Source organism: Orbicella faveolata, unplaced genomic scaffold, assembly GCF_042242905.1.
Source record: "Orbicella faveolata isolate gen_17 unplaced genomic scaffold, um_ofav_v1 contig_25, whole genome shotgun sequence".
NCBI classification, from domain to species: Eukaryota; Metazoa; Cnidaria; class Anthozoa; order Scleractinia; family Merulinidae; genus Orbicella; species Orbicella faveolata.
Window position 1 is genome coordinate 6268294 of NW_028301553.1, and position 26768 is coordinate 6295061.

Consider the following 26768-nt stretch of genomic DNA (forward strand, 5'->3'; position numbering starts at 1 on the left):
ATTTTCTTTTAAAGCACTATTAATATCGTGACTTCATTTTAAAGTTAAGCAATGTTGCTGATGTTTGTTTAAAGACCTCCTCGTTAGATCACCTCTCACCTATATCAGGAACTGACTACAGCAGTGCTGTAAAAACTTTAAGAAATTTTTTTAAGATTCGCGCATAAAAGCGCTATCTAGGAATATACGGGTCTGTAATCTTATTGAAATTCTGGCAGTTGTTGTTAAAATAGTTATAATCATGGTTAGCGTACGTCACGAGACGACCTTCAGTGTTAATAAGTACATCACTAAAGCTAGTAATCATAGGGTTTAGTATCACCCAACAGTGGACCAATGCAAATCCTGCATTTTGATTGGCTAATAGTCGTCTAGTAGCGAAATTGGCGTAATCGAGCGTGACGCTTTCCTTCGTTTTATTCCCAAATAAATGTTTCTTCAACTTGCCTTTGCTAACTTTATTATTACCTTTTCTGTCCGACTAGTTGGGTGATACTAAATTCCTCATAATCCCTTTAGTTTGACCCTCAGCCTCCGAAATCATTTAAAATCACCAAGAAATGTCATGAGGAAAGACAGATAAGGATTATTCGATTGAGTCCGAGAATATCTGCATCTATCAAATCATATTACAGTAATATTCATTCGTTTGCTTTTCTTAAAAAAAAAAATTCAAAAAGAATCTATCTCATGGGAGAATTCTAAATATACCCTGATGTCAAAAGCTTACGAACAAAAAGTTATTCCAGCAAAAATATCATTCCTCATTGATGATATAATCGGAGTGCGTGCTTTTCTCAAGGCACTGTTGAAGCGATTAAAGGCTCAAAAATCTTGAGGAAAAAATTCTGAAGACGCCTTATAATGCATTCTGTTTGATTCAAAAAAATTTCTCGAAGCAGCGTGGAATGAATTTTAATCACGTATGTAAAGAGGCGTCAAATGACACACCCTTAGTTAAGATGTTGTACATCGTTACACTGTGAAGCGAAGCCGCGAACATATTTTATGTTCTTCCTTCAGATCAGTTCATCTTTTCTATCTTTTTTTTTTTTTATCATTTCCATTCATTTAATTGTTATATAGCCTTAATTTTATTTCTAAATTTCGCTAGCCTTCCAATTTTGGCCTCTAAACGGACTTGTGACCACGCCGTGAAGTTCACTGCGAGTTGTCCTTCGCTCGCACCGCGGCAATCGTCGAAAGTAAGTTGTTGCAGGTTGTTGGCCTACTGGGGTAGCATATGCTTTTTCCTAATGAGTAATTATTGCATGACTCTGCTTTTTTTCCTGCCAAAATGAAATTTAATTTCCATTCTTGTATAAATGAAAACTTTGATGGTCAAACTGCATTGTTCTGAGATGATGAGGAAATGAATGTTCAATTTTCTTAGCAATTTTATCTAAACTCTTGCCAGTTTCTACAGCTTTGTTTGCAGGTGCTCAAAAATTATACCCCCAGCGAGTGAGTATTGTAGTTAGCTGATGCTTATGTATTGTTTTGTTTCGTGCTTCTTTGTAGCCACCGTGCCAGTGTTGCCTCAGTTTGTGAATTTACTGCGCTGTTGCTGTCACTTCAGCCAAAAGCAATTGTGTTGGAGCAGTCTCTTTCAGCAAAACAAGCTACTCCTGGTCAGCTTCTTGGTGATGCAAGCCACCACTTCAATTTTAGATAAGTCAATTGTGTTGTTTTTCAGACGTTTAAACCCCGTCTTGTTGATAAGCCCAATTTCATGGTCAGATTGGTTAGTGGTCTGAACCAGTCCGAACGGGTGATAAGGATTTTCGATACTTCAAAATACTAAATTCGACTTGATTGAAATGAAGTCATTGGTGTAAATTAAGCGACATTGTGTTTAACCCCCTCTGAGGATTTTCTCCTGGCATTGCCCTCTGCTTTAGGAATGAGGAATGTTCATAGGAGTAAACTAAATTTAAATGTCAAGAAAAGGACAACTACACAAGTTTATCCGCATTCACCTCTCGGGTTCTGCGGCATATTTGTTTTTCATTAGTTCGTTACTTAGTTATCTTTTATTATACGAAGGTTTAAGAGCTTATTGGAGTCTAGTCTTTAATTTGCTCTTTGCACCTTTTTTACATCAGTAAAGTTTACTCTCGTTAACTACAAAAATCTCGTCCGATCGCTTTTCTTTTTTTGCCTCTGCAGTGATTTTGATATCATATACCTATAACATATTCACAACTTTATTTGTTAATCAGTAACTATTTCATCGTCGGTCCACTACTTGTATCAGGATCGAATTAACGATGTACATCAAAATGAGGTATTTTTTTTTTCTTAAAGTTTATTCTTAAAATCGAAGCATAAATTTTAAGGTGTTTCTGCACTTTTCTTGTGGCCTGTTCTTTGTTTTTCTGCCGTGTCACAATCCATTTTCCTTACTATTCTTCAGTCTACCTGTTGACAGAATCAAATATTAACATTACATTATAATGTGTCAACTAGAATCAACAGATATGCGGCGAGGTATCCAAATGTGATGTTGCAGTGTTATTCTACTGTCCATGTTTTCATATTTTCTCTTCAAATAAATTAAACTTAATGTTGCTCGCTTGAATAATGATATATTAACAAGCTGCACCTATCTTTTAACTTCCGATTTTCTTGATAAGGAGAGAAAAGCAGCAATGGCCGATGGTGCATGATAGTACCTCAGCTAATCACAATGCAGCATTTTTATTAGTATATATACCAGTAGAATTCTACTGAAAATAAACACGTAACTGTATCATTGTGAAGTATAATTAATAACTTTTTCTTATTAATCTTTACATTATACCCAAGAGTGATCAAAATCAAATATATTTTCAGTTGGCCATGGGTAACAACTCTGAAATCATCAGATAAACTACATCGATTTTCTGCCCTGTTTTGCTCGTAACTACTTCAGGACTTAGAAAAAGACAACCTTTAAAAAATCGAACCTTGCTTCATCTAGCTGGAATGTTAGCATGATCTTGTTTCTTTATTAACGATCAGCAACACGATCTGCCCTAGCTGATCTGAACAAGTGACCGGAGTTTACCTTTTAAGTTTCTTTTTATATTTTGTGGACTCACAAAGATAACGAGCTTGTTCTTTTACCATGTTTGCTCTGGACGTATTCGCAGCCATGGGCTGGGTCGTAGCGCATAACTCCCTCTTCAAAGAAGTCGTGTGATATTAAAGTTAAGTTAAGCCCTGCTCGGCTGTGGTAGTACTTGGGTGCATGGGTAATCGCTGATATTTTCAAAACGGCATTTCGTGTTATTGTCTTTTCACGTTTTTCCTGTTCTTGATTTCCGGCATGATGCTACTAATTCATGCCTCAAACGTATCGATTGCAGTAATCGAAAATCGCAGAACAGAAAAATGAAAAAGAAAGCTCTAATCAGGTTACCAAGCATACCCTCGCGTTTGGTCTTCTTTCGTCTGTCTAAATATTGGAATTTGTAATAAAGTTCTCAAACCATTCATTTAACCTTGCGTTTCTTCTTGGATCAGTATCAGTTATAGCTTACTAGATCCTGTACCATGTGCTGGTACTTCACGATTTTAAAACTGACGGGTGTTTTCAACGATTACTAAAAGGTCCTTTTTTGAACTACCATAAAACTTATCACATTTCAGTTTGAAGTAAAGACCTTGTTTGGTTACAACGCTAAACATCCTTACTTTTACAGATCAAAAGGTCCAAAAGAAATAATATATCTTTAGCAACAATATCAGTAGTAATCCCACCTTAAGCTTTGATCATGCAAACACATTGTGCTTCAGCACCTTATTTTGGGTAAAACAAGAGAAAATCACAAAAGGAAGTAAAGCCGGCAGCGCAAGCAAAACAAACCCCCCCCCCCCCCCCTCTCCCCTTAGCTCAAGGTCTAGATCCGCCATTGTTCAGTACGTCTCAGAAGAAAATTTGAAGTCAATGTGTTTTCCACTGTCTTGGTATCAAGAAAAATACAAAATATCCTGAGATCATCATATGTTTTATTCAGTTCAGCAAGGCAAAATTTTTTAATTTCTATGAACGAAACATGTCAAACATATTTTTTGCGCCTGAAATTGCGAACGACCACACAACTGCGTCGACCACACTTGTGCTGAACACCTCGCGAAGAGAATGCAATCTCTTTGGACATATCTCCGGTATCTTGTGGAAAAAAAATCGTCAATAATTTGGAAACAGTTAGGTATATTTGTCCGTGGATAATAGATGTGGATAATAGGCGGTACGCAAACTTAAGCGGGGAGGAAATTTCGCATGCCTCGCTAAATTTCAAGGGTCATTCAGCACGGACACTATTGAGTCTTTGCTCTACATAAATTTTAGTCAGAAATAAATGAATTAATGGTAACAGTCAATGAACAACAACTTTCTCTCAGCCTGCAGAATAACCTTCGTAAAAGCTGTTGAAGTTATTGGCGTCGTTTTAAACTTTAAAAATAAACTGGACATAAATTAGGGAACTCACAAGGGAGAATATACACCGTAGCGCTCCGAACCGGGAACGGAGGGGTTGCAACTGATTACGAGCGAAAAGGCATAACTTGCGGTTGAAACAAGCTCAGTATTAAACATTTGTAAGAAACATTTTAACTGGACTGAATCTGTATGGACTGCTTACGAACGATAAACCTTGTTCATTGTTAAGAAATCAGTATTTCATCAACTTACTCATCAACTTACTTATTGAACGGTGCTTTCATTATGGCGTCTCATAGGCGTCACTGATGAACACTGAGCCGAAACGTTAAACGTGCAAAAATTAAAGCGAGGGCTAAACGAGACGAAAAACGGTAGCAAATCAGTAACGAATAAACAACTAAGAGAAGAGAGATACAGTTATAAACTGCAGACTTACCTGAAGGGACTCAATCGATGAAAGATACAGGTTCGCCTTGTAACCGCACATGCAACATGACCGACACCAGAGTGATGGGTGTGTCCCTTGAGACTTCGTTATATAGGTAATTAAAATTCACATCAATTGTGAGAAATATTCTTCGCTCACACCGAATTTTTTAAGATTGTTGTTCATTGATTAATTTGAATCAGCAATCGGGAGAACAGATTGCGTTAACAAATTCTTGGTTGTCATAGCTTCCTGACTTGTAATAAATCTTGACGGGGTTTTAAATGGAACAATTCTTTTGACTTCGACCGACGGGTAATTTTAGGTGAGAAAGAAATGAAGAGAGAAAGAAAGTATTACACAGACGCATGCAGGCGTCGATACATTCTCTTTGTTTTCAACTGATTATTTACGCGTGTAAATCCAAGCCGCTTATGGAAGTATGCGGTGTTTTTGTGAGTGTCGGGCGAATCAAAATTTGATTCAACCTTGATCTCAGGCGCTTTTTCCTTTGCCTCCCTCGTCATTGAGGCAAGAGATTTTTTCGAGAGGCACAAGAGAGAGAGCCTGGGGTCAAGGTTTAATTCAACTTGACGAGTAAAAGTATTTAAGAAACAGAAAACATGTACCGACCAACCCCCATGCTTACGGGGGGTGGTCGCTTACGAGAACGTAGACCATAATCGGTCAAAATTCTTCCTCATTAGCATATGGTACTGCAGAGACTTACCCCATGGATCAGGGCCCATCTAAAACCATATAGTAACTTTTAGTAGCCACAAAAAATGTAAGCTTTCCAAAGATATTCATTTAGAGTAATCATGGTTCGTTTCTGATAAAGTACAACGTCTTATTATCCAATTTCCGCTCCATTATCTTTCAAGCGGTTGCTTACGGGAGGTTAAAAACAGAAGAAAATGTCAAACTTTTAGCTTTAAAAGTGGTCGCGGTATCTAACGAGAGGTGGTCGCCTACAAGAGGTTCCAAATATAGTGATTTGACTTGAAGACTTTTGGTATTTTGGAAAATTGGTCGCTGAGGAAAGGTGGTCGCAACCGAATTTAGTTGACTCGAGCCGTGAGAACAAGGTTCAGCCGCAGGCGCAGCCCTCGTCAGCTATCACGCGATATAAATCGAGAACGAATAATCTAATTGTTTAATAGAACAAAACAACCGTGCCAAGATTACCTACCGCTAGCTCTAAGGAAAAAGCCCCGGGAAGAGGGTTGCGGAGACTGTGGTAACGCGTATAGGAATGTGAGCCTAATTAAGCTGCGCCCTCGTCAACTATCACGTGATAGAAATCGAGAGCGAATAATCTAATTGTTTAATAGAAACTCGATTTTAAACCAATCAGCCCGCGTATTTTCTTTGGGCTATTTCTAAATATATTATACTTTTTTCACATTCGTATACGCGTAACCACAGTCTCCGCAACCTTGTTCCCAGGGCTTTTTCCTTAGAGCGTCAGGTAATCTAGGCTCGGTTACCAAGTTTGTTGTTCGTTGACAACAAATGGCGTCGTTGATCACAAAATGGTAGCCATACCACATATTTGGCCGTACCTAGCCACAAAGGATCTAGAGAGCATTTTATTTGCGACTCATTGATAGAGAAAATATTATAGTAAATAGTACAAGCACCATGTCGACTATGATTAATGGGCAGTTGATTCTGGAAGAAGAATATGATGAGAACTACCAACCCACTGAGCAGGGTAAGCTAAAAAGGTTTTAGTAAATCGTTCACGTACATGAAGGGTTTTAGTCAGTAACGAATTGCTGAGAATGTTAGTGCCTTCTTTAAGTGCGCTTTAAGATAAATATAAATTCATTTCATATGACTGTGGAGCTCGAACAATCGGCAAGGCACGAAATAAAGGCTGCAAGCAAAAAAATGGTAATGGTCGGAGAAATGAACGACAAAAGCCTAATTAAGCTTATGTCTCATGACTGTAAGACTTTTAAAAATAAAAGAGGTATCGGTAGTTCCAAGTTATTTTGATAGTCTTCCATCAGCCTTTTTACTAAACAGTTTAATGTAGCGGACTGTTTTTTCTATATTCAATTATTTCACAAGCCACAGATTTTATAGCGCTAATGATTGTACAGCTGTAAATGGGCATCTTCACTGATTGCACTCCAATAAAATGTACCATGCAGAAAACCAAGTGGAATAGAAGATTTTGTTACACAATTATTCAATCATCAATGCTAGCAGATAACATCATTATAGTCTGGGCAGCAACATGATTGTGTAGCTGCAGAAGCATGTCACCTACAGTAGGTGATATGCTTCGGGTAGTTGTTAATTGACCTTATGATACTTTGATTTGGAGGGGAGGGGGATAAGGTGATCTGGCAATGGAATAGCTGTTTTAGTGTCACCCTGGCATCCATGAGGGATTGAGGGAATGGGTAAAAAATACTTCGAATCGCTAGTACATGATAATAAAACTGGAGATATGGTAAGTGCTGCCCTGATAGGCCACCTGGCTAAAACACAGTATTTCCTTCATGATGCAAAATCTTTTAAAAGGCTTGCACATGTAAAAGTGGTCTTTGCTGCTGCTTCCTCGATGTAGATACTTTTCATATATAGCATGCTTTGGTATATTGCTTTATGTTACAAAATGCTTTTCAAGCACACATATTTTTACTTCCCTCAGTAAGGTCCATTTAAGTTATGCATAATTCTAGAATTTTTCTTTGCAGAGATATTTGAGTATGCACAGTCCATTGGTATAGATCCTATTAGAGAGAAAGATCTTCTGTTCATTGCACGGGAAGGAATTGTTGCTCCCTTACCAGCTGACTGGAAACCTTGGTGAGTACAACACAACTACCTCATTGTCATTAATACATTAATGTTAGGGAAACTTAAGTTCATTATAAGGTCTCCTTCTTATTTAGCAACCCTGTTAATTATTTAACCAGGGTAGACTTTGTTGGCCAAGCCTCACTCTTCCGACTTGATGACTTCAATTTCTTACAGCCATCCTCTTATGTACAGTACTTGCAAACATTTTTATTTCTTTAAGAAAAATACATACACATTTGCAGCTTGGCACAGAACCTCAGAGAAGGAAAGGACAAACTCAGGTTTTGTGTTGTTAAGCCAGGCGGCAGTGGTTGCCTGTGACTGAGTGGCATGGCATGGACAAATTTCCAGATCATCCCTCCCCTCCCCCTCTGGGTTTGTGGATAAAAGTCAAGTGAAAATACATATAACTTTGTGGATAACATTGGTATCAAGGATGATTTTTTTTGTCATTTCAACAGTCTGAAACAAATTCTCCCAACTAGAACCATGATGTGGATGGAAGCTGGGGAGGGAAATTAAATTGTAACTCAGTGACCCAATCCTTTGTATGATTCACCAATAAATGTACAATGAACTTGAGATCTAGACTTATTGATTACAGTTATTTACATATGATGTAAGTACCATGTTCATGTGTTAGTTAGATTGAAATGAAGATGCCAATTCATATTAAACATTGCTTTTCAGTCAAGATGCCAGTGGAGATATTTATTACTTCAACTTTCAAACTGGGGACAGTGTCTGGGATCATCCGTGTGATGACTACTACAGGAACATGGTTAGTGAAGAAAAGCGGAGAAGAACTGCCATGGGCACCTCATCAAAGAAAGAAAGCAAGAAGAAAGACAAAAAAGATGGTGGAAAAAAGAACAAAACATTAGAAGCACCAATAAAGCAGAAGGTAAGCATTGTACAAAAAAAAAATTCAGTGATGCAAGAATTGAATGCAAACACTGGAATCCCAATTCTTGATCACTTGATTTCTTAAACCTCCAACTAGCGCAAGCCAAAAGTTGTTTCCTTCAGACTTTTTTAACTGCAATTTGGCCACTGTATCTCATGGCATTCTTTTTAGTCAATGAGACACATCACTGATCTTTACTGAACTATACACATATTTAACATAACTACACCTGTTGAGTGTATACATAGCAAATGTGGGAGAAAAACTGGACATAGACCTGTATAAAAATTTATGTCCTCACCTCTAGAGGCAGTTTCCACTGTTGTTGTGAGTGTGCCATTTCCAAATTACCTTTAGCCTCTTTCCTAAAGTGGGTTTCGGTGCCCATCCTTTCAAATGAAAATTAGACATGCAAATTAGACTTATTTTCATATGAAAGGTTGTATACCAGGACTTGCTTTGATAGAGAGGCTTTCAGGTCAACTCAGAAGTGGGCTATTGAATTATCTCAAATACACCTTGTAATTATTTGTATTTTTGAATTGTTTCTTGTGTTCTTTCCTCCTAGTCTCTCAGCCCAGGTCTGGCACCACTTAAAGGTGAAGGTTCCTTGGCTCCACTGAGAGATCCATCTCCCGGACGGTCACTTGGTAGTTCCCTTGGTGCAAGCTCAACTGGAGGGACCCTTGGTGGAACACCTCTTGGGACAGGACCTCTTGGAGGAGGCTCTTTAGGTAGGGGGTCTTTAGGAGGCAGTCTTGGAGGGGGTTCCCTGGGAGGCTCCCTGGGAAAGGGCTCTTTAGGTGCAGGATCTATGGGAGGACTTGGAACTGGTGGACGATTATCAAATGTTGAGCGGTATATGGATCCCTTTCAACAGCCTCCTCTTGGTACAATCAAGGACGCATCTGGGGTAAGTTTAGTAAAACTTGTTTTTCAGTCTAGATACACCTACATAGTCAGTACCCTACAAATGTTTCACATTTTTGAATACAAATTAAGAACAGTTTAAAGATTCAATTCATCCTTGCAGTTGATATTTTCCTTAGAATTACTGGCTTCCTTAGAGTTTTTCAAACTAAGGTGATTCAATTATTTCCTATTTTTTTCTGAACATTTGTGAAGATTTTCAAGTGGGATTCAAAGATTTTTTGACCATGTACAAAATAAATTTTATTCTAAATTCAATGCCAAGCCAAATGCAATCTACAAAAAAACTGCTGCCTGCCGAAAGACAGATTGGAATGGAACTTGAATATGCAATGGCTTTCCAGCATTCTGGTTGGCAGTATTAATCAAGATATGGGATATTATTATGGTACTTGCAAAACTTGCAAAAGTCACCCAGGGTGTAAAGAAAACCACTCAAGTTTTCTAACTTTCCCTTCAGGCAAGTTGTAACTATGATGTTCTAATCTGAAAGTCATTCTCAGTAGCCCTTCAAAATGTCTAAGTAGCATGATTATGATTAATTTAACTAAGACATTACAGTACCGATCAAGCGTTCCCTGTTAGGTTTCTTCTGATCAGTACTGTTTCTGCACTTATCTGAACTTATCTGCACTTTCCTCTCTGGTGAACAAGGGATAGAATCCACAAATCTGACTGCAAAATCCATTGGCCCCAGGCTATTGGACATGAACTTCTTTCAATGCTGTCACCCTACAGCTTGTGGACGATGAACAAGTCATGTGAAGCAAGTGATCAAACAGATCAATGCATGTGGTGTTGTGCTCATTAATACGCTCTTCTTCTTCTGTTTGTTCTATAAAGCAACGTTCATCGTCAGATCAAGAGAAGTTAGGTCGGGCAGTCAATGACGCAAGTGGAACACTTACTCTCAGCACTGGGTTAGGAGACAACATCAACCTGAACTTCATGTCTGGCCTTTCAGATGATGAGGAAGGACAGGTCAATAAATAATTGTAATACATTTCTTTTGATTAAAAAGAATCTGATGATTCTCTTTAGTTTATAATGAAACTTGTCACATTTTAGTCCTCAACTGACAAGTATGCTAAACTGTTCAAATCGAAAAGAAAAAGAGAATTGCTTTGAAAAACAATGTGCTGGAAAAAAAACAAAGAAAATACTGCTTGATAGCTTTCATTCAAATGGTCAACACAGATGTAAAAGTTTGAACCAGCATGCCCAGTACCATAAATAAATAGTACCACATGACACTTCTGCTGGAGAGCTTTCATTTAAATGGTTACACCTTAATAAGGCTTCTGCACAGACTTGAAAGTTGAAACTGATGTTTTACAAATGTACATGTACATGTACATCATGGTATTAAACAGTACCTCAAGAAAATACTGCTCAATCATCCCACTAAGAGTTTTATCCAGAGGCTTAAAATAGCTCTTTTAATTGAATAATTCTCTTGCAGAGTGATTTTGGAAGACCAACTATTGATCTTGGTGTACACGACATAGCAGGACATGGTTATGAGGTGAGTTCAAATTGACAGAGAGTTATAAAACAGGTTTCAAGGATAATACCAAATACTGTTTACAATATATGAAATGTAACCTTCAGGATGCTCAGTGCTGTTGGCTGATATTCATATACGCTGTACACGTAAGTTACTAACTAGGCACCACAGCATATGACCATAATTCAAGACCTTTTCTTTTTTTTTTTTTTTGTAAAACAGAGAAACAGTTTCTGCTTTATGTTTTTTTTTTTTTCAACAAAATACAGTGCGGTATACTCAAGCGCTTATAATTGCTATGTCCGTTACTTTTTGTTTTCAGGATTCAGAAGTGGAGGAGAGTTCAAATCTCAACGCCCCAGCCACACCCTCCATGAGTGATGTTGACGACGGAGAAGAAGTGGTAAGCTTCAGAACCTTGCTTACATCAGCATGTGTAACTGTTATCTTATGGGAATTATATCAATAGGTAAGGTGCTTAATGCGATAAATAATATGATTGTTTTGTTCTGTACAGGACTTTGGTATCAACAGGACATTATCTGACAGGTTGGAGGGAATGAGTGCTGAGCTGCTAACTCCAGCAGCCAGTGCAACAAAGGCTGAGGTAATAACAGTCAGATCTCACCAACCTGTATGAAATAAGCTATATGTATTGTGTAGAACTTGAAATTTCTGTGAAAAGCACACTCAAAAAAGGTGACAAATTCATTTCATTTTTTTCAACCAAGAAGCGCATTTCGGTATGTCTTAAGTTCCTTATCTTCATCAGTGTTATGTCCAAGATGCCTAGCATTGCATAGGGCTTCGCTGGGTTGCTGAAAGACAGACAGACAGACAGACAGACAGACAGACAAAAAGACAAACAGACAGACAGATAAAAGAACAGATGCAATAAAAAGGCACATAGACGGACATGCGGATTGATGTATGAATGGACAGATGTATGGGTGATGACAAGCAGTGACACAGTGGTTTTCAATTAATTGTGGAAAGTAATCAGGAAATTACTGTGGTTTTGGTTTTGGTTTTACGACACTCAATTGAAAACCACTCTGTCAATAGAACAACTAATGACTGATGGCGTTTGAAAACAATAGATAATGTCAAAATTAGCATGGGATTCATCTTACTCTTAATAACAAATCACCAGAGAAAAATGTGATAAATTCATTTCAACATCAAGAACAGGCCTAGGGGACTTGTGGTAACGAAGATGGTATGTTCTGTTATTAGGCCCAAACAGGAGGTGTGGCAGCCGTCAGCAGTAGTCTAAGGACAAAGGCTGGAGTTAAGAGTGACATCTTGGTTCAAGACCCAAAAACTAGGTAAACAAAGTGAAACAAGAAACACATAAGCAGGTGTTTCATTAAGGGCTGAGCACTGGGCAAATTTACAGGCTGTGAGGATGATTTTGCTTGCCTGGTTTGACCATCTGGAGGAAAGTTTTCTTATAAAGAGGTTAAGTTCAAAAGGTTTTGCCTGCTTGTGAAAACCAGTTTCACTCCGACCTGCTGAAAACGTCAATGAAACCCCTGCATAAAACTATATCAAAATCTTTGTAGTATTACAGTCTAAACCTCCCTTATGGCCACACATGGACACCATGTTTTCGCAGATAGTTTCTTTTAGTAAATTGGTTCACCCAAGACCCTTGCCTAGTTCCTGTACAGCTTTCTCTCAGGCCCTCAAGGTCAACTGATTTTGATATCTGCTCACCACTGACAAATCACGATATTTTACTCAACCTTGTCCAATAATCGTTACTAATTGCTCTTTCAACTATCTCTTTCCAAAAGTTGTCTGTTCAGACTCGTCTTCAAGTGTAAGTTTCTATTTCATCAATAGGGAGGCTGGCGGAAAAACAGACATGTCTGAAGAAGAGAGATTACAGAGGGCCAAACTTCAGGCAGAGGCGGCTGAAAGGTGAGAGTAATTTAATTATTAAATAACGAAAAGTTTGTTGCGTTAAGAAAAACACGAACACTAGCAAGGACATCACTGACTTATCGATAAAAGAGAGTCGACCTTTCACTAACTAAACAAACGCGTGGAAAATTGTATAGCTTAGACTTCTGTTGAGAGAATGGGAGATTTTTTCCAAGTAACTGGCAAACATCCGTCTCATATTTCTACCGGGCTTAACACTTGCCTTCATTTCTTTTCACAAAATCAAACCCTTAGCAGCAAACTGCAACTATTTTTGGCCTGATTGAGCCCTTTTAGCATGACAAACACTTAACGTACAATTATTCCACAAAACATTTCTCATTCAAGACCATCATCACGTTTTTGCAACTGGACAAAAATCAAATAATAGGAATATTACCGATGTTTTGTATAAACCGACAAGTTTTGCAATCTTGAAAATCGTATTTAATGTTCCATTGACGTGTTCTCATGCTCGGCGCGTAAGTTTTAAGTAAATTGAAGATGGTAAATCAATTGGAATCGTGTTTATACCGTTTAAGATATAACTTAGTTTTTCTGCATTTCATAACAGGAGGGCGTCACAGCAGAAGGAAAACGAAGTAGCGCAAGGACAAGAACAAGAAAGGTTAATATCTACTGCACGTATTTTTGTCCCAATCTTAGTTCAGTTTTTTAGGGTGGTACGACAACACAGTCCGAGTTTCTTACTGTTTTTGGTATGTCAGTCGATGGAGGAATTTGATTTTCTACGCTTAAATCACTAAGCCAAATATGTAAACTCTTTCTTTTTGATAAGAATGTGTTTTATAAGAATATCGAGGAAGAAAGTGGCGAAATTTTAAGAAAATTTTAGGAATAAACCCGAGGCAGAGATTTTGAAAAGAATATAATTTTGTGTGTTGAAAATTTGCTGGAATACAATCCTTTACTTCTATAAACTGCAAAACTAGCCAAAACCCAACAAAAACAGCACTAGCCGTATGTTCGATGCTAATAAATTTCTGCAAGAAGTTATCTGCGTCATGTCAGGCTTTGATGCCTACAAGCTGGTTCCAAAATTACTTTATCACCATCCAGACACCAAATTTATACATTCGAAACAGACATGTCATACGCTGTAATCTAAGAACATTTACAAGAATGCCTAAAATCGACAGGAAAAAAAGAATATTCAGCCTTGGCCAGAAAAACAATGTTCTTGAAAAAAATAGAGTGTAGTGACGATCTGTTTTTCCTTTAGACTTGCAAGAGAAGCAGCGAAAGCCATCGAAGATATGAGAAAAGCCACAGAAAAAGAACTGAATGAAGCAAAACAGAAGCTACAGGAAGAGAAAGACGACGCGTTGAAGAAACTCGCAGAACAATATCAAAAAGAGCAGGACAGTGAGGAAGAACGGTTAGCAAAACAACACGAGACTGTCATGAAAACACTCGGAGAGAAAGCAAGAGAGGACGCGTTAGAAGAAGAAGCCATGCTTCAGGAAGGCAAGCAGGACGCCATAAGGAAACTTAAACAGCAGTTACAAAGAGAACAAGAACAGGAAGAAGCTGAACTCAGGAAGAAAAAGGACGAGGCTTTGAAACTGCTACGAGAAGAACTGGAGGAGCAGGAAGAACAACAGAACGACAAGATGGCGGATGAACGAGAAAAAGCCTTGCGAAAAATGCGGGAAACGTTTGCCGCCGAGATGGAAGACAAGAAAAAGAAGCTAAAAGAAGAACAGACAGAGTCAATAGATGAGTTGAGAGAGAAACTAGAGAAAGAAAAAGAGATGGTAAGCTTGAAAAGGTTCTATTTGTTTATCAAGTATTTTTTATCGTATCGTAAGAAGGTGACACGGGCAACAACTGTTATCCTTATGTTTTGTTAAAATTCGTTGTCTGTTATCTGTCTTTATGGTCCCCAATTTCAATCATTCTTGCTCCTATGTGGTTGATTATTGCCTTATTGGGGTTTTTATGCCTTGGGCAGCCATTATTTGGAGCTTACATTAAAAATGACACCACTTTAGTGCGCCGCGAAAGTCACCTCGGTTAAATTAGAGCGGCTTTCGCTTGAGCGTTGAAGTTAATTCGCAAGATTTTGGTTTTGCATTATTACAATAAAGGATTAGCTTAAAAAAACTCGCGCCATTTTGTAATCCAATCTGAGGTAAAAACAAAACCAATCGTGATTCGTTCCCACAGGTTTTCCCGTGCTATGTGTCTGCTACATACATGTATTTAGTTCGAGCACTGGATTTTCTGTGTCCTTTGTGATTGGTCAGAGTGATTACTTTTTATTGGTTTTGGTTTTACGAAACTCAGTTGAAAAGCGCTCTATTGTGTACAGCTCGTGCGATATGTCTGCAAAGGTTTCTTTCACATGTGCTCAAGAAATGCCAGTGTACAATTTCTTGATCTCTACTGTCTTTCCTTTCATAGGCGTTGGAGGAACTACAACAAAACAACGAGTATGAACTCCAACAATTGAAAACGGAATTAAGCGAAAAACACGAGAAGGCTTTAGAGGAACTGAAGACCGAGCTGGAAGAAGCTCAAAATAACGAGTTAGCTGCAGTCAGGAAATCTGCTGTAGAGTCTAGAACTAACTTTACGATGAGCATGGACTCACTGGATATCGAGGTAATGTAGAAAATCTCTCGCTATTTATCAACTTGAATATGATTAAGGTAACTTAACCGCTGTAGCGAGATGGTGAAGCGTTATGCTTAGCCCTTTGACGGAGCAAAGGCGACAAAGCACGTTGCTCTAATGAAGGTCTAAACGCTTGAAACCAAACGTCAGTTTCACAAAGTCGCTACTGTTGTTACTTTACCTCTATCAGCTTCTTGATAAATAGTAATAAAAACGTGTTTTGCTTGCCCGCCAATGATACTTTAATCCTTTAAATCCAACATACAAATTAGAGTTGAAGTATATGGTAAGTATCAAGGTTTCTTCGCCTTGGTTGTCTTGACCGGCTTTCATTGTAGCTGACTTCATCTTGGTTTTTTATAAGGATTTCCCGTATCCTTGCTTGTTTATGGTTTCACTGATTTCTCTATATTAAAAGGCTCAGCAAGACTTTTTAAAAAAGAAAAAGGATTTAGAGGCAAAGCATGAAGAACAGTTAGTAAGTATAATGATTATATTCTTTAGATTACAGTCACATTTATAACCATTGCCTTGAAATTGAAGCTTTATTTGTTACACATATTAGCTAAGAAAACGGGGACCTTTTGCACTCGACAATAAGGATATCGGCGGTAGAATTGGTCTCACCGTCATGGGTATTTGACCAGCCTATCGACGGTTTTTTTTTTTTTCGCCCTATATCCTACTGGTCAACGTGCTCACAGGATAGTATTGGACAGTGGCAGAGGAGTACTAAGCTTGTTGTGTCCACATATGAATTAAACACGTAAAAGTGAAAAAAAAAAAAATATATATATATATATATGAAAAGTTATGATCCCAAATAATGATTGTCCCATTACCCAAAGCTCTGATGACAATGATCTAGCCTACTCAGTCAAACTCTCCTTATATTTTACAAGAACGTATAGTTAGAAGTTAAGAGCCGAGGTTGAACTTTCTTAATTTTTTGATAATTCAAGCCAGAACATTTTTTGTTTCAAATGTTCACATCTTTGTCAAAGTTTTTGCAGTCGAAAACTCCTCTTTTTCATATGTTTGCAGGAATCGTTGCAGAATGAGCACGAGAAGAAAATTTACAAAATAAAACAGGATTGGAAAGAACAGGTAAAATAATGCACCGCATAAATAAATTCTGAATTAATTTAGGGACGTTGGAAAGCGTGAATTAATCGCCGTCACGCCAACTTCAACCAAATGAAATTACAGATTTTGAATCCTTCTTTTATCTTGCTGTTTTCATCCTTAAATTACAAGCCGACGTTCTAAGTGCATTGTGTTTTGCTTTTATTTAGCTATCGGCAAGTTCGCAGTGATAGTTTTTTCGGTTTGCTTTGTATGTCAACAGGAGACGAAGGAAAGATTTGACTTGAGCGAGAAATGGGAAAAGGAGAAGAGAAACTTGACAGAAGAACATAGAAAGAACATGAATAAACTTCAACAGGAGATGGAGACTGAGAAGAACAAGTTACAAAAAGAACTCGACCAAATGGTTTGCGTTACTTTAATCTTCAGTTTAACTTTCTCATCTACATGTAAAACAACAGCGGAAGGCAGCGTGGCCGAGTGCTCGGGACACTGGGCTTGAAATCCAGAGGACCTGGGTCTAAGTCAGCTGTCATCGTCTGAAGTTCAACCCCTTGGCCATGTAGTCTCGTATCCTTTAACATTTTTACGATAATATTTTTTCTTTGTGTGAACCAGCTGGCATAAAAATACCTCCAGTGGCCCTAAACCTGTGGTTATTTTTAGAAGACCTGCATGAAAGCTAGCTAAGGCTGAAGTGGTTTCCTCTCTAAATATTGAAATTTTCTTTTTTTATCTTTGTTTCCTGCCAATGTTCTTCAAACGTTTCACATGACAATAAACTCTCCATACAAGAGCATGCCTATCTCAACTTCCGTTCTAATTGTCGCCCAGCTATTAATTAACAGCAAATGATTTGATCAGATTAAAAGCTGAACCCAAGTTTCAGTTTTGGAAAAACCATTTCAGTTTCTTTGGATGCTAAGTTTGCCAAGACATGGTTCCTTGTAGATTTGTAACTGTTGTTTCTTCCTCTGAACCATTAGGAAGCAAGAATGGCAAAGGAACGTGATAACCGTCAGAAGCAACGCGAAGCGCTTGAGACAGAGGAAGAAGAATTATCGGCTCAGGTAGCAAAACTTAAAGATAGTTATTTGGTGACCATTATTTCGTTTTAAGCTCGGGCCAAGAGTGGTGTGGTCGCGTTACAAGTCATATATATGACTTTATTTTGTCTCGAATTTACAGAGTAGCTATGAAGCTAATACCTTCGAGAAAAATAACATTGTAAATACAAAAACAACAAGTTTTACTGTTAACTGTTATGTTTGACTACATTGTAAAAAAATCTAACCAGTGTAGTAATCAGCAATCATGCCTGAAAGGAGACTGTTTTCACCAGGCGTTTGAACTTAATCTGAACTTTGTCGTCGTTTAGCTTCATGTCAGTGTAGGAAACTTTTCTCTCCTTTTCTCTCCTCTTGACTAAGTCCTTTCCGTGTAATAAAGTGAGACTAAGCTGTGACAGATGTGACTCAAGTACAGCACGTTCTTGTAGTTCGAGATTTGAAGAGAGGAAAGGAGGATCTCGACCATATAAAATTAATCGTGGTTTGTCTGTCGATTTTTCAGAGAAGAGAGCTGGAGGAGAGTCGACAGGAGTTAGAGGAAGAGAGAAGAAGACTCATGCAGCAAAGAGAGGTGGGTAAAGGAGCTCAGTCGCAGCATTTTGAGTTATTTTGGCCAAAACACAAAATTGTCTCTAAATTGAAGGAAACCTGAAAATAATAGTTCACTTAGACAGAAAAACGCAAAAGGGATAATAATAATAAAGCATAAAGGAACAAGGATGGTTAAGGATGGAGAAGATTTATTCGGATTGCAAACGATGAACGTGAAAAATTTAGGCTAAACTCTTCAAGATGCACAAACCATGGCGTAGCTCCTTTAAGTATCCTGGCTGCAGCAGTGCAGTCACGTGATTTTATCTCTCTTTACCAGGCCCTAGCTCAAGCTGGCGAGCAAGCGGTGGCATCAGCAGGAGAAGATGAGACCTTAGCGAGACTACAATTAGACGAGGTCAACGCAGCTATCTCAAACAGCGAGCAGGAATTAGGCAAGCTAAACAGGTTTGTCAGTGTACTTTGGAACATCGATGAGTAGTAATTGGAAAGTTAAAGAGACTTGATTTGTTTTTGTTTCAGACAAAAGAAGAACCTTGAAACCGAAGTGGAAAAGCTGAACACCTCCAAACGCGAGCTACAGCGTGACATAAGGTTCGTGACATAAGATTGCGTGACCAAGCTGTTTAAGATTCTCTACTTTGCCTTTACTCATCAGTATGTATTTTCATCTTTTATTTTAAAAGCTACCTAATCTTTGCATGTCGTCCTAATACCTTACTACATGTATTATTACTCAATAGCAATCTAAGCAAAAATCTCAAAGAACTGAAAGAGAGTTGTCGACAACAGAACGAAGAATTGCAGGATATTTTAATTCAACGGGAGAGAGTCCAAGAAGAAACTATCACGAACGGCGAACGTGAAGACACCTTGGTAAATGACAGTGGCCTAGAAAAACCCGCGGCTTCCACACCAAGCAAGGTCAAAGGCGCCAAGAAAAGTGCCAAAAAAGAGGAGGTTGATTTGGGTTCTGAAGATGAGGCCTTACATGTAGAGGACCTGGAACCTCCTGGTGTAGCTGCTTCTAAGGTATATTTCATTGGCAGTGGTGTTTAGGTCCTGTCCGCCCTTCGCTGGAGGAATTTCAAAACGGAAATTTACACTGAAATACCCTAAGTACTTAGAGAGAGACATAACCTCAGTCATAACTTTTTCATGGACATTGCCTCAGTCATAATTCTTTTCTGGCTACGGCCCTGAATACTAATATGTTTGTATAATTTGTTTTCAGGCTGATCATCTGCCGCCACCAGATATCAAAGGTACCTTTATTTCAATTGTTTTTGTCGGTGCTCTCTTTATTGTTTTGTTTTGTGTGTGATTTGTTCTGAGGCAGGGGTAACGCTTAAAAAGACTCCCTACAATAGCGTTTATTTTGCCAAATGTTCTCGATTGAGAAACAATACTAATGGTTCTTTCATTTTCGTAGTTCACCCTGACAGCGAGGAAGATCTTTCACCCGGAGAGTTCTCTCCTCGGGTTCCCGTGCCTTCGACGGCCAAAAAAGGTTCAGCGGGGGCCCGTGTACTTAAAGAACCTGCAGGATTCGCGAGAGCTTACGACTTAGGTGAAAAGTGGTTTGCAGATTACGTAAAGATTTATTTGTATGTTCAGGGAAGTTTGAACTTCACAGCACTATTTTTCGTTTAAATTAATTCATTCAACAGTTTTTACTGATATCTCGTCGTTTTGCAACATCTTTTGGAACAAACAAGACACATTTTGTAGGGAACCCATTTTTTTGTCCTTTAACTTGTAAATATGAAGTTGCAAAAGGTCTTTAGCTGGGAAGAAATTACAGTGCAGTTGTTCTGACCAGAATCAGAATTTGAGCACCCAGTTTCTGTTTCCCGTTATACAATTAAACAAGGGAGAATTTGGCTTTTGTTTAGATATTTTCCCTGAATTGATCGACTCCTTCTTTCTTGTATCCCGCGTGCTTAAAATTGGTGATAAAGTGTAAGGAGAAGTTACACATTGAATGTTCATAGCAGAGATGATCCAGGACAAAATGGAAGAATTGTTCTACAATTGTGTGTTAGCGCTCATGACATGTTCTTGCTAATCTTTTAGTGGACGTGTCATCAGAAGAAAGTTCTTCCGAGGATGTCCAAGGTTCCTTCCTTTATTTGAAAAAACAAGCTGAACTGCGTAACAGGTGAGCTATGCTGCCAGAATATCGGCATCGAGCGCAACGAGGTCCGTATAGAGGAAAGAGACATTCCCCCTATACAGTTTTTTTGCACGACTCAGTTATGCTCACAAAGCTATGGAAACTTTACCCCGTCCAAAAGTTAGGAAATATGGCACTGGCAATACAGCACTCTGTTTGGACCAGCAATAGCGCATTTTGATTGGACTAGCAATAGCACATTCTGATTGGACGGGCAATAGCGCATTCCAATTGGCTATCGTCAGCTGGCTTAGTCATGTAACAAACTGACAAGACAAATCTAACAAAACTTAGTTGATCGTCATGTCAAAACAAACTGTAACACCGCCGTTTTGTGCTTGTGGCCTTAATGTTTTTCTCATTATGCTGGTGCAACATGGCTGGGAAAAACTGGTCAAACGCGAACCTTGAGTGCAACTTTCCTTTTTTAACTGTATTTAATAGCTCTGAGTTTCCTTTTCAGTGACTTGAAGAAGCGAATTGCTGTAGAAGGAGACGCAATAACACGAGCTAAAGAATTCCTACGACGACAAAGACGTTCAGTACAGAGAAGACAAGTAAGCTTGTTAGTTTTGAGCTGCATTTTCCTAGCACAGATTATTACAGCAGTTCCCTGGAGCATTTTAGAACAATTCTGAGTTCCGCTTTGAACAGTTCGTTGCCAAAGCGTACTTCAATTCCCTTGTGTGTTTTAATCACCTAGCTTTACGTTTGTGGAGAACTGGAGAAATAACAGCTCGGCTCACGAGATTTCAGAACTGCTACCGGCCAGAAAAAAAAGCATTGATGGAGAGAAATTGCTTTTCAAGTAATATATCAAACACGAAAGACCGTGTTTGACCACATTTCCACACACCGAGAAGAGAGTTGAAAATACGACGCGCAGCGGAGTATTTTTGACGAACTTCGAGGTGTTTGGAAATGTGGTCAAACACTGTATTGAGTGTTTGATATATCTTCTCAATCGACACTAAAACTAAGGAGAAAACGGAGAAATAAAATCGTTAAAACCTATGCTAATCAAGATCAAATACCCAAACACCGTCACGGTCATGATATCCTTTGTTTAAACTTAATGAATTATTAATGAGTTTGAGAAATTCAGGGAAAAATCAGGGAAATTTATTGATTTTTTGTTAGTCCGGACAAGGCAGGGGATTTACTTTCACTACAGGAAAATTCTGCATTTTGGTATAGAAGAATTCAAGTGGCAATTAAAAGCCGAAGTTAGGATAATTTGTCGGTTTAACTTTTCTTGCCAGGCAGCCCTAGAAGATGCTCGGAAGGAATGGACAAATGATATGTCACAAAACTTTGCAAGAGGAAAGGTATGTTCCAACAGACGGTGTAGTGTATAGACACTGCAACGGTAAAGCAGCGCTAGACTTGATGAAGTAACCTATGAACGTTTTGCAAGTGGTACAGTAAATCACCGAAACGATTCAAAGTGTCTGTTCGTATGATAATAAGTATCCCATCTCAAAAGATGAAATGCGGTAACCGCGTGGTAGTAACTTTACTGTAATATATTTTTATAGACTTTCATTGTGGTTGCAAAACGAGTTTCATGTAAGCCTCATCCAAGTATCTTCCTTCCTTATCTTGCAGCCGCTGTCCAGTCGTAACGCTCATTTCTTGGAAGATGTGAGAACACGTTTAGACGAGGTCAGTGATATAAGATGAGATCTCTGCTGTTATACAGTGTAACGAGTGCACGACAAACGATGAAAACGTCAGTTTTTTGAAGGCAGTGTGCTGTACGGTTGTGTTCTTGGGCAGGCTTCTTGCTCAAGTGGTCAGTGTTGAGAGGTCAAAGAGATTTGGTATAGTTCGTCCCACAAGCTGCCAAGTTTAAGCGCAGTCTTGTTTTGTAGATGCATGAAGCAATTCAAAGTAGTGGAATTTAACAGCAATGTATTGAATATTTTTTGTTCGAACCGGGTTTGAAAACTCAACATTTTACAAAGAGTTTGTTAGCTCATTAGCGCTTTTGCCACCCAGAAATTTTTCAGCTTTTTAAAGCCAACTTCTTCTTGAATATTACAGCCAAATAACTGAAATTTTCACCAATTACTAAGTTTCACAAGCTCTCGAAATATTTGTAGTCAACTCTTGTCTAGCGCGATGCCTTCTCTGCGCAAAGTCGTACGTCAATGACAGAAAATGTAAACAAAGATCCGCCTAAAGGATGTAACCTTATTTTGTCTTGTTCTGTTGTTGTTTTGTGTATTGTAGGAAGAGGCGGAACTCGGAGTGGTAATGGATAACATGAGCGCTGGCCAAGAATTGTTGAGACAGAAAGAGGACAGGCTGAAAGTTTTGGAGAACGCTTTGCTCGGGGGACTGGTGAGTTGTCGCGGATATTGTCTTAGTGCAACTGTTAGGTACCAGAACTATCGTTAAAAGAAACGTGTAACAGCTACTTAAGATAACTGAAGATTCTCTCGTCCAACTTCTAACTTTTTGTCCATAAGTAGTCAACGTGCGATTCAGTTAAGAAATAGAAAACATGTTTCGTGTTTCTATCGCGTTTTAGTCTAAATCTATTAGCGAATGCCGTTCTTTGATTGGTCACGCTACTCACTATCTATTCTGTGTAGCGGAGCAGTGAGCCCTTGTTAACAAAATGGCGTTTCCGAAGTGTCTGTGAAGAGGATTTCGATAAATTTTGAACGACTAGTAGATTTATACTAAAACAATTAGATTATTCGCTCTGGATTTCTATGCGTGATAGTTGACTCGAGCTGCGCCCTCGTCAACTACCACGCGATAGAAATCTCGAGCTCATAGTCTAATTGTTTATTAGAAAAATCAGCGTGCGTATTTTCATTGGGTTGATATCTAAATATGTATAAAAACCAAGAATTAAACCTCAAGGTCTGAATTTTCTTTCCGTCCATTAGTCAACTGCATCCGACTCAGAGGACACCTTTCTTAGAAACGACAGACATGCTCGTCCGTCACGCTCGTCCGACAGGCACCGCCCACGAAAAACGCCGCGTAAGACGGTTGATGACGACGACAGCAGCGGAATCAGCAGCAGCGATTATGGTGACGTCATCAGCGGAAACGTCAGAAGAAGTGACGTCAAAACGGGGAGGCAGCCGAAGGTGGCCATTCCCAAGAGTTTGAGGAAACCTACCACTGGCGAAGAAAGTTCGGAAGCAGTTCAATATTCACTGCAACAGATCAACACGGATTTAGCGCGAATTTTGACGTTACTACGGACAAGGCCGCCTGCGTTCACGTACCCAACCGTCACGCAGCCGATTCCGGATGCTCTCAGAGGTTCTCGTGTCACGCCTGTTTATCCTGAAGCAAGTCATAGCAGTCAGGGTCAGTTTGCTTATCAGCCTGGTCCTCTGGCACAACCTTATCAGTTGAGAGGTGCTGGGGTGCCTGTGGTACCGGCTGGTACATCTTCGTTACCCGGTCACCAAGTGCAAACTCAAAGTTTGTAAGTTTTGTTTAATATAATTGCGTGTACTTGTTCTTATTTTTAACTGTTCCCGACGACTGGAGAGAGATCAATCCATGCATTGCTGGATCAGAATTGGGCAATCTTTAATGTTTACATTGGCGGTCTTCGATGTCCTCAATAGTATATTTATCGAAATTTTCCACTTAAGTCAAGAGTCCATGAGATCATGGTCTCTTGGCTAGGTCAATTTGATAGGATCATGCCAGGCACATTGAACAAGTGACTTTTGAAAGAATGAATATGACAAGAGTTGTCGCATGCACAGCAGTTCAGTGGTATCTATTAAACTTTCAATGCTGCGGAAATGTCCCAATCATTGATTTCTTCTATTTGTCTATTGCAGCAATCCTCTGAGCAGTGTCCCACCTCACCTCCAGGCTTCGTACAGAAACCAAGAGAGCACAGAATCACAACTGGAAAGAAAGTGGAGATCATATTTTGGAGGTACAGAACGTATGACCCTCAAACAAGGATCATTCGGTAATAACACAAGGAAAATTTTCATTTCACACGGTAGTAACATAAGGAAAATTTTTTGGCAACTTGCAAGTTACAAGGCAAAGGTTGCGTCCAACATTACAAAGAAGTAATGCATATCGAAGGCTACTGTCACTTTTCCTGAAAATTGTTTTTCCACTTTCAGATCAATTACGTGACACACCAACCTCGCTTTCACTCGGACCTACGATGAGCCTACCGGCGGCAAGGTAAACAAAATAAAAGCGTGTTTATTCTATGCTAATTCTGGTACTGAAATTATTTAATTTCTACCAGGGAGCCGCCAAGCTTAAGGAACTGGACCTCAGAGAGAGAATTAAGTACCGCTGAGCGATTGCAGTCTCACGCGGAATGGCTTCGAAATTTTCGACGCGACGCGGGTCTGCAGGTGAACAATTCGAGGGGACTGGAGGAGAGAGCGATGTCGTATCCTTTCTTTGTGCACAAGTAACATGTTTATTTGATTCGGGTGTCTGGAAAACCCGAATAGCGAATAGCGAATAGTCGCGAATAGCGAACAGCGAATAGTCCCGAATAGCGAATAGCGAATAGTACGAATAGTGCGAATGGTGGCGAACAGTCTCGAATAGTGGCAAATAGTGGCGAATAGTGGCAAATAGTAACAAATAGGGTACCCAGTATCTCGCAGTTAACCTCGTAGCAACTTGGGATGGGATTTTTCCGCTAAATAGCACAGACGCTATCAGGACAAAAGGCGTTTCTAAACGTAATTTCTTCTGTTTTAACCGCTGTAAAAGCGTAAATACGTCTTTAATACGTTACCCTTGTGTTTTCTGTTTTCTTAATGTCGGCGATGGACAGCCTACTAGCCTGAGTCCGGAGAAGAAAAGGTAGTAAATTCACTGAAATTATGTTGTTTATTTGGATAATTAATTAACGCTGGATACTAGATCTAAAGCAGTGACTATTGACGACTATTCGTCACTATTCGCCACTTTTCGCGACTGTTCGCCACTATTCGCACTATTCGAGACTATTCGCACTATTCGGGACTATTCGCTATTCGCGACTATTCGCTATTCGCTATTCGGGTTTTCCAGACACCCATTTGATTCGTCCGTAAAGAGTTGTTTTCAATTGTATTTGAGTACCGAAAAGTATTTTTGTTTTGCATTACTCTACCACGTGATTGGCTGAAAAATCTCGCGTCACTTTTTCATCCAACCAGAAGTAATATCAAAAGCAATCGTGACACGCTTGCACACGTTTTCCCGCGCTTCACGTCAGCTACATGTAATTACTTCGAATTTTGACTGGTTCACTGTGTTGTCTGTGTTCTTAGTGATTTTCAATTGAGTGTCGAAAGTAGTGATGCAATTTCTTTGGTCTTGGTTTTACTATGGTTTGAGAATGGCTGAGTAGTCTAATTGGTAAGTAATTGGTTTGGTTTTGGTTTTACAACACTCAATTGAAAACCGCTCTATAAAAGTACAAATTGCGAGTCAAGCAGATTAGCTAGTATAGTAAAACGTTGAATTTTGTCCCTTTGGTTGTGCGTTCTTTTCCCATTGAACCTTAATTTTCTCGTAAGAAATGGGTTCTAGGACGATGTCCTTAACTTGTCCTCAGATTCCCTGGAAGCCAAGGACCATCAAGCGACTTTCAACCTGGGATGTCCCGTGGCCGTTCGTTAACTTCTAGACCTCCCCGGCTAGGGCTCACAGAAAATAATCAAATCCGATGGGTTTAATTGCAACCCGAAGAAAGAATCGTTTACAGCGTTCTAAGATGTCGGTAAAGCGTTTTGTAACAGCGGAAAAACAATTTTATCCGCAGTGGTCGCTAACGGTTTTACAGAACAGTCGAGTCTTGTGTGATTTATCTATGCGTGCGTCGTACAGAGAATTTTCTCAGTAATCTTTGCGTGAAGTTATGTCGAGTTCGGAATTGTGATTTTCTGTGTGAATTGTGAAATAGCAAAATCAGAGAAGCGTGTGCTCAACTATGTTATGTGCGCCCTTGTTTTATCGGGAACCTCTTTGAAACCAAAATTTTCTGTAACAGAAATTGCGCGCGGATGAAGTTCCTGCCCGCAAAAACTCTCCTTGAGCGTACGTAATGTTTTAAAAATAAAGATAATTTTGCGACATTGCCGTTCTAAACAGTTGGTCGATTCCTTCTTGAGACAAGAAATTTGTAAAGCAGCGTACCCGAAGAGGCAAATGCGTTGAGTCTCAAAACCCGAAGTCGTAAGAGGAGACCACACCAGCAGGCAGTTTCGTGCCCGGGAGGGAGGAAATGTGCATTTCTTGGACTGGTCATTTCAGAATAACTCGAACCCTTATCACCGCC

The 26768-nt window shown here is 39.2% G+C and overlaps 1 protein-coding gene and 1 long non-coding RNA gene across 3 annotated transcripts; one reads left to right on the forward strand and one right to left on the reverse strand.

The window, feature by feature from the left end:
* Positions 1-2147: 2147 nt before the first annotated feature.
* Positions 2148-4949, reverse strand: LOC149108733 (uncharacterized). Its single transcript, XR_016208234.1, has 3 exons — positions 4869-4949; positions 4694-4784; positions 2148-2421 (listed from the first exon to the last, which is right to left on the reverse strand). It is a non-coding gene; the product is annotated as an uncharacterized LOC149108733 (long non-coding RNA).
* Positions 4950-6331: 1382 nt separating this feature from the next.
* Positions 6332-26578, forward strand: LOC110046995 (uncharacterized). Of its 2 annotated transcripts, none has more exons than XM_089293192.1 (33): positions 6332-6576; positions 7574-7685; positions 8370-8583; positions 9155-9499; positions 10360-10497; positions 10979-11041; positions 11346-11426; positions 11541-11630; positions 12260-12351; positions 12872-12949; positions 13527-13580; positions 14196-14730; positions 15380-15580; positions 16011-16070; positions 16637-16699; positions 16941-17084; positions 17665-17748; positions 18251-18319; positions 18620-18747; positions 18823-18894; positions 19044-19332; positions 19535-19565; positions 19733-19870; positions 20377-20461; positions 20940-21033; positions 21739-21804; positions 22085-22141; positions 22712-22822; positions 23380-23933; positions 24301-24437; positions 24601-24664; positions 24732-24881; positions 26046-26578. In XM_089293192.1, exons 1-33 carry the CDS (start codon positions 6504-6506, stop codon positions 26164-26166), a joined length of 4593 nt encoding a protein of 1530 aa, XP_089149318.1. In that variant the 5' UTR covers positions 6332-6503; the 3' UTR covers positions 26167-26578. The 2 variants fall into 2 exon arrangements, with proteins under 2 accessions (XP_089149318.1, XP_089149319.1); XM_089293193.1 differs by having other exon boundaries at positions 24301-24401.
* Positions 26579-26768: the final 190 nt, after the last annotated feature.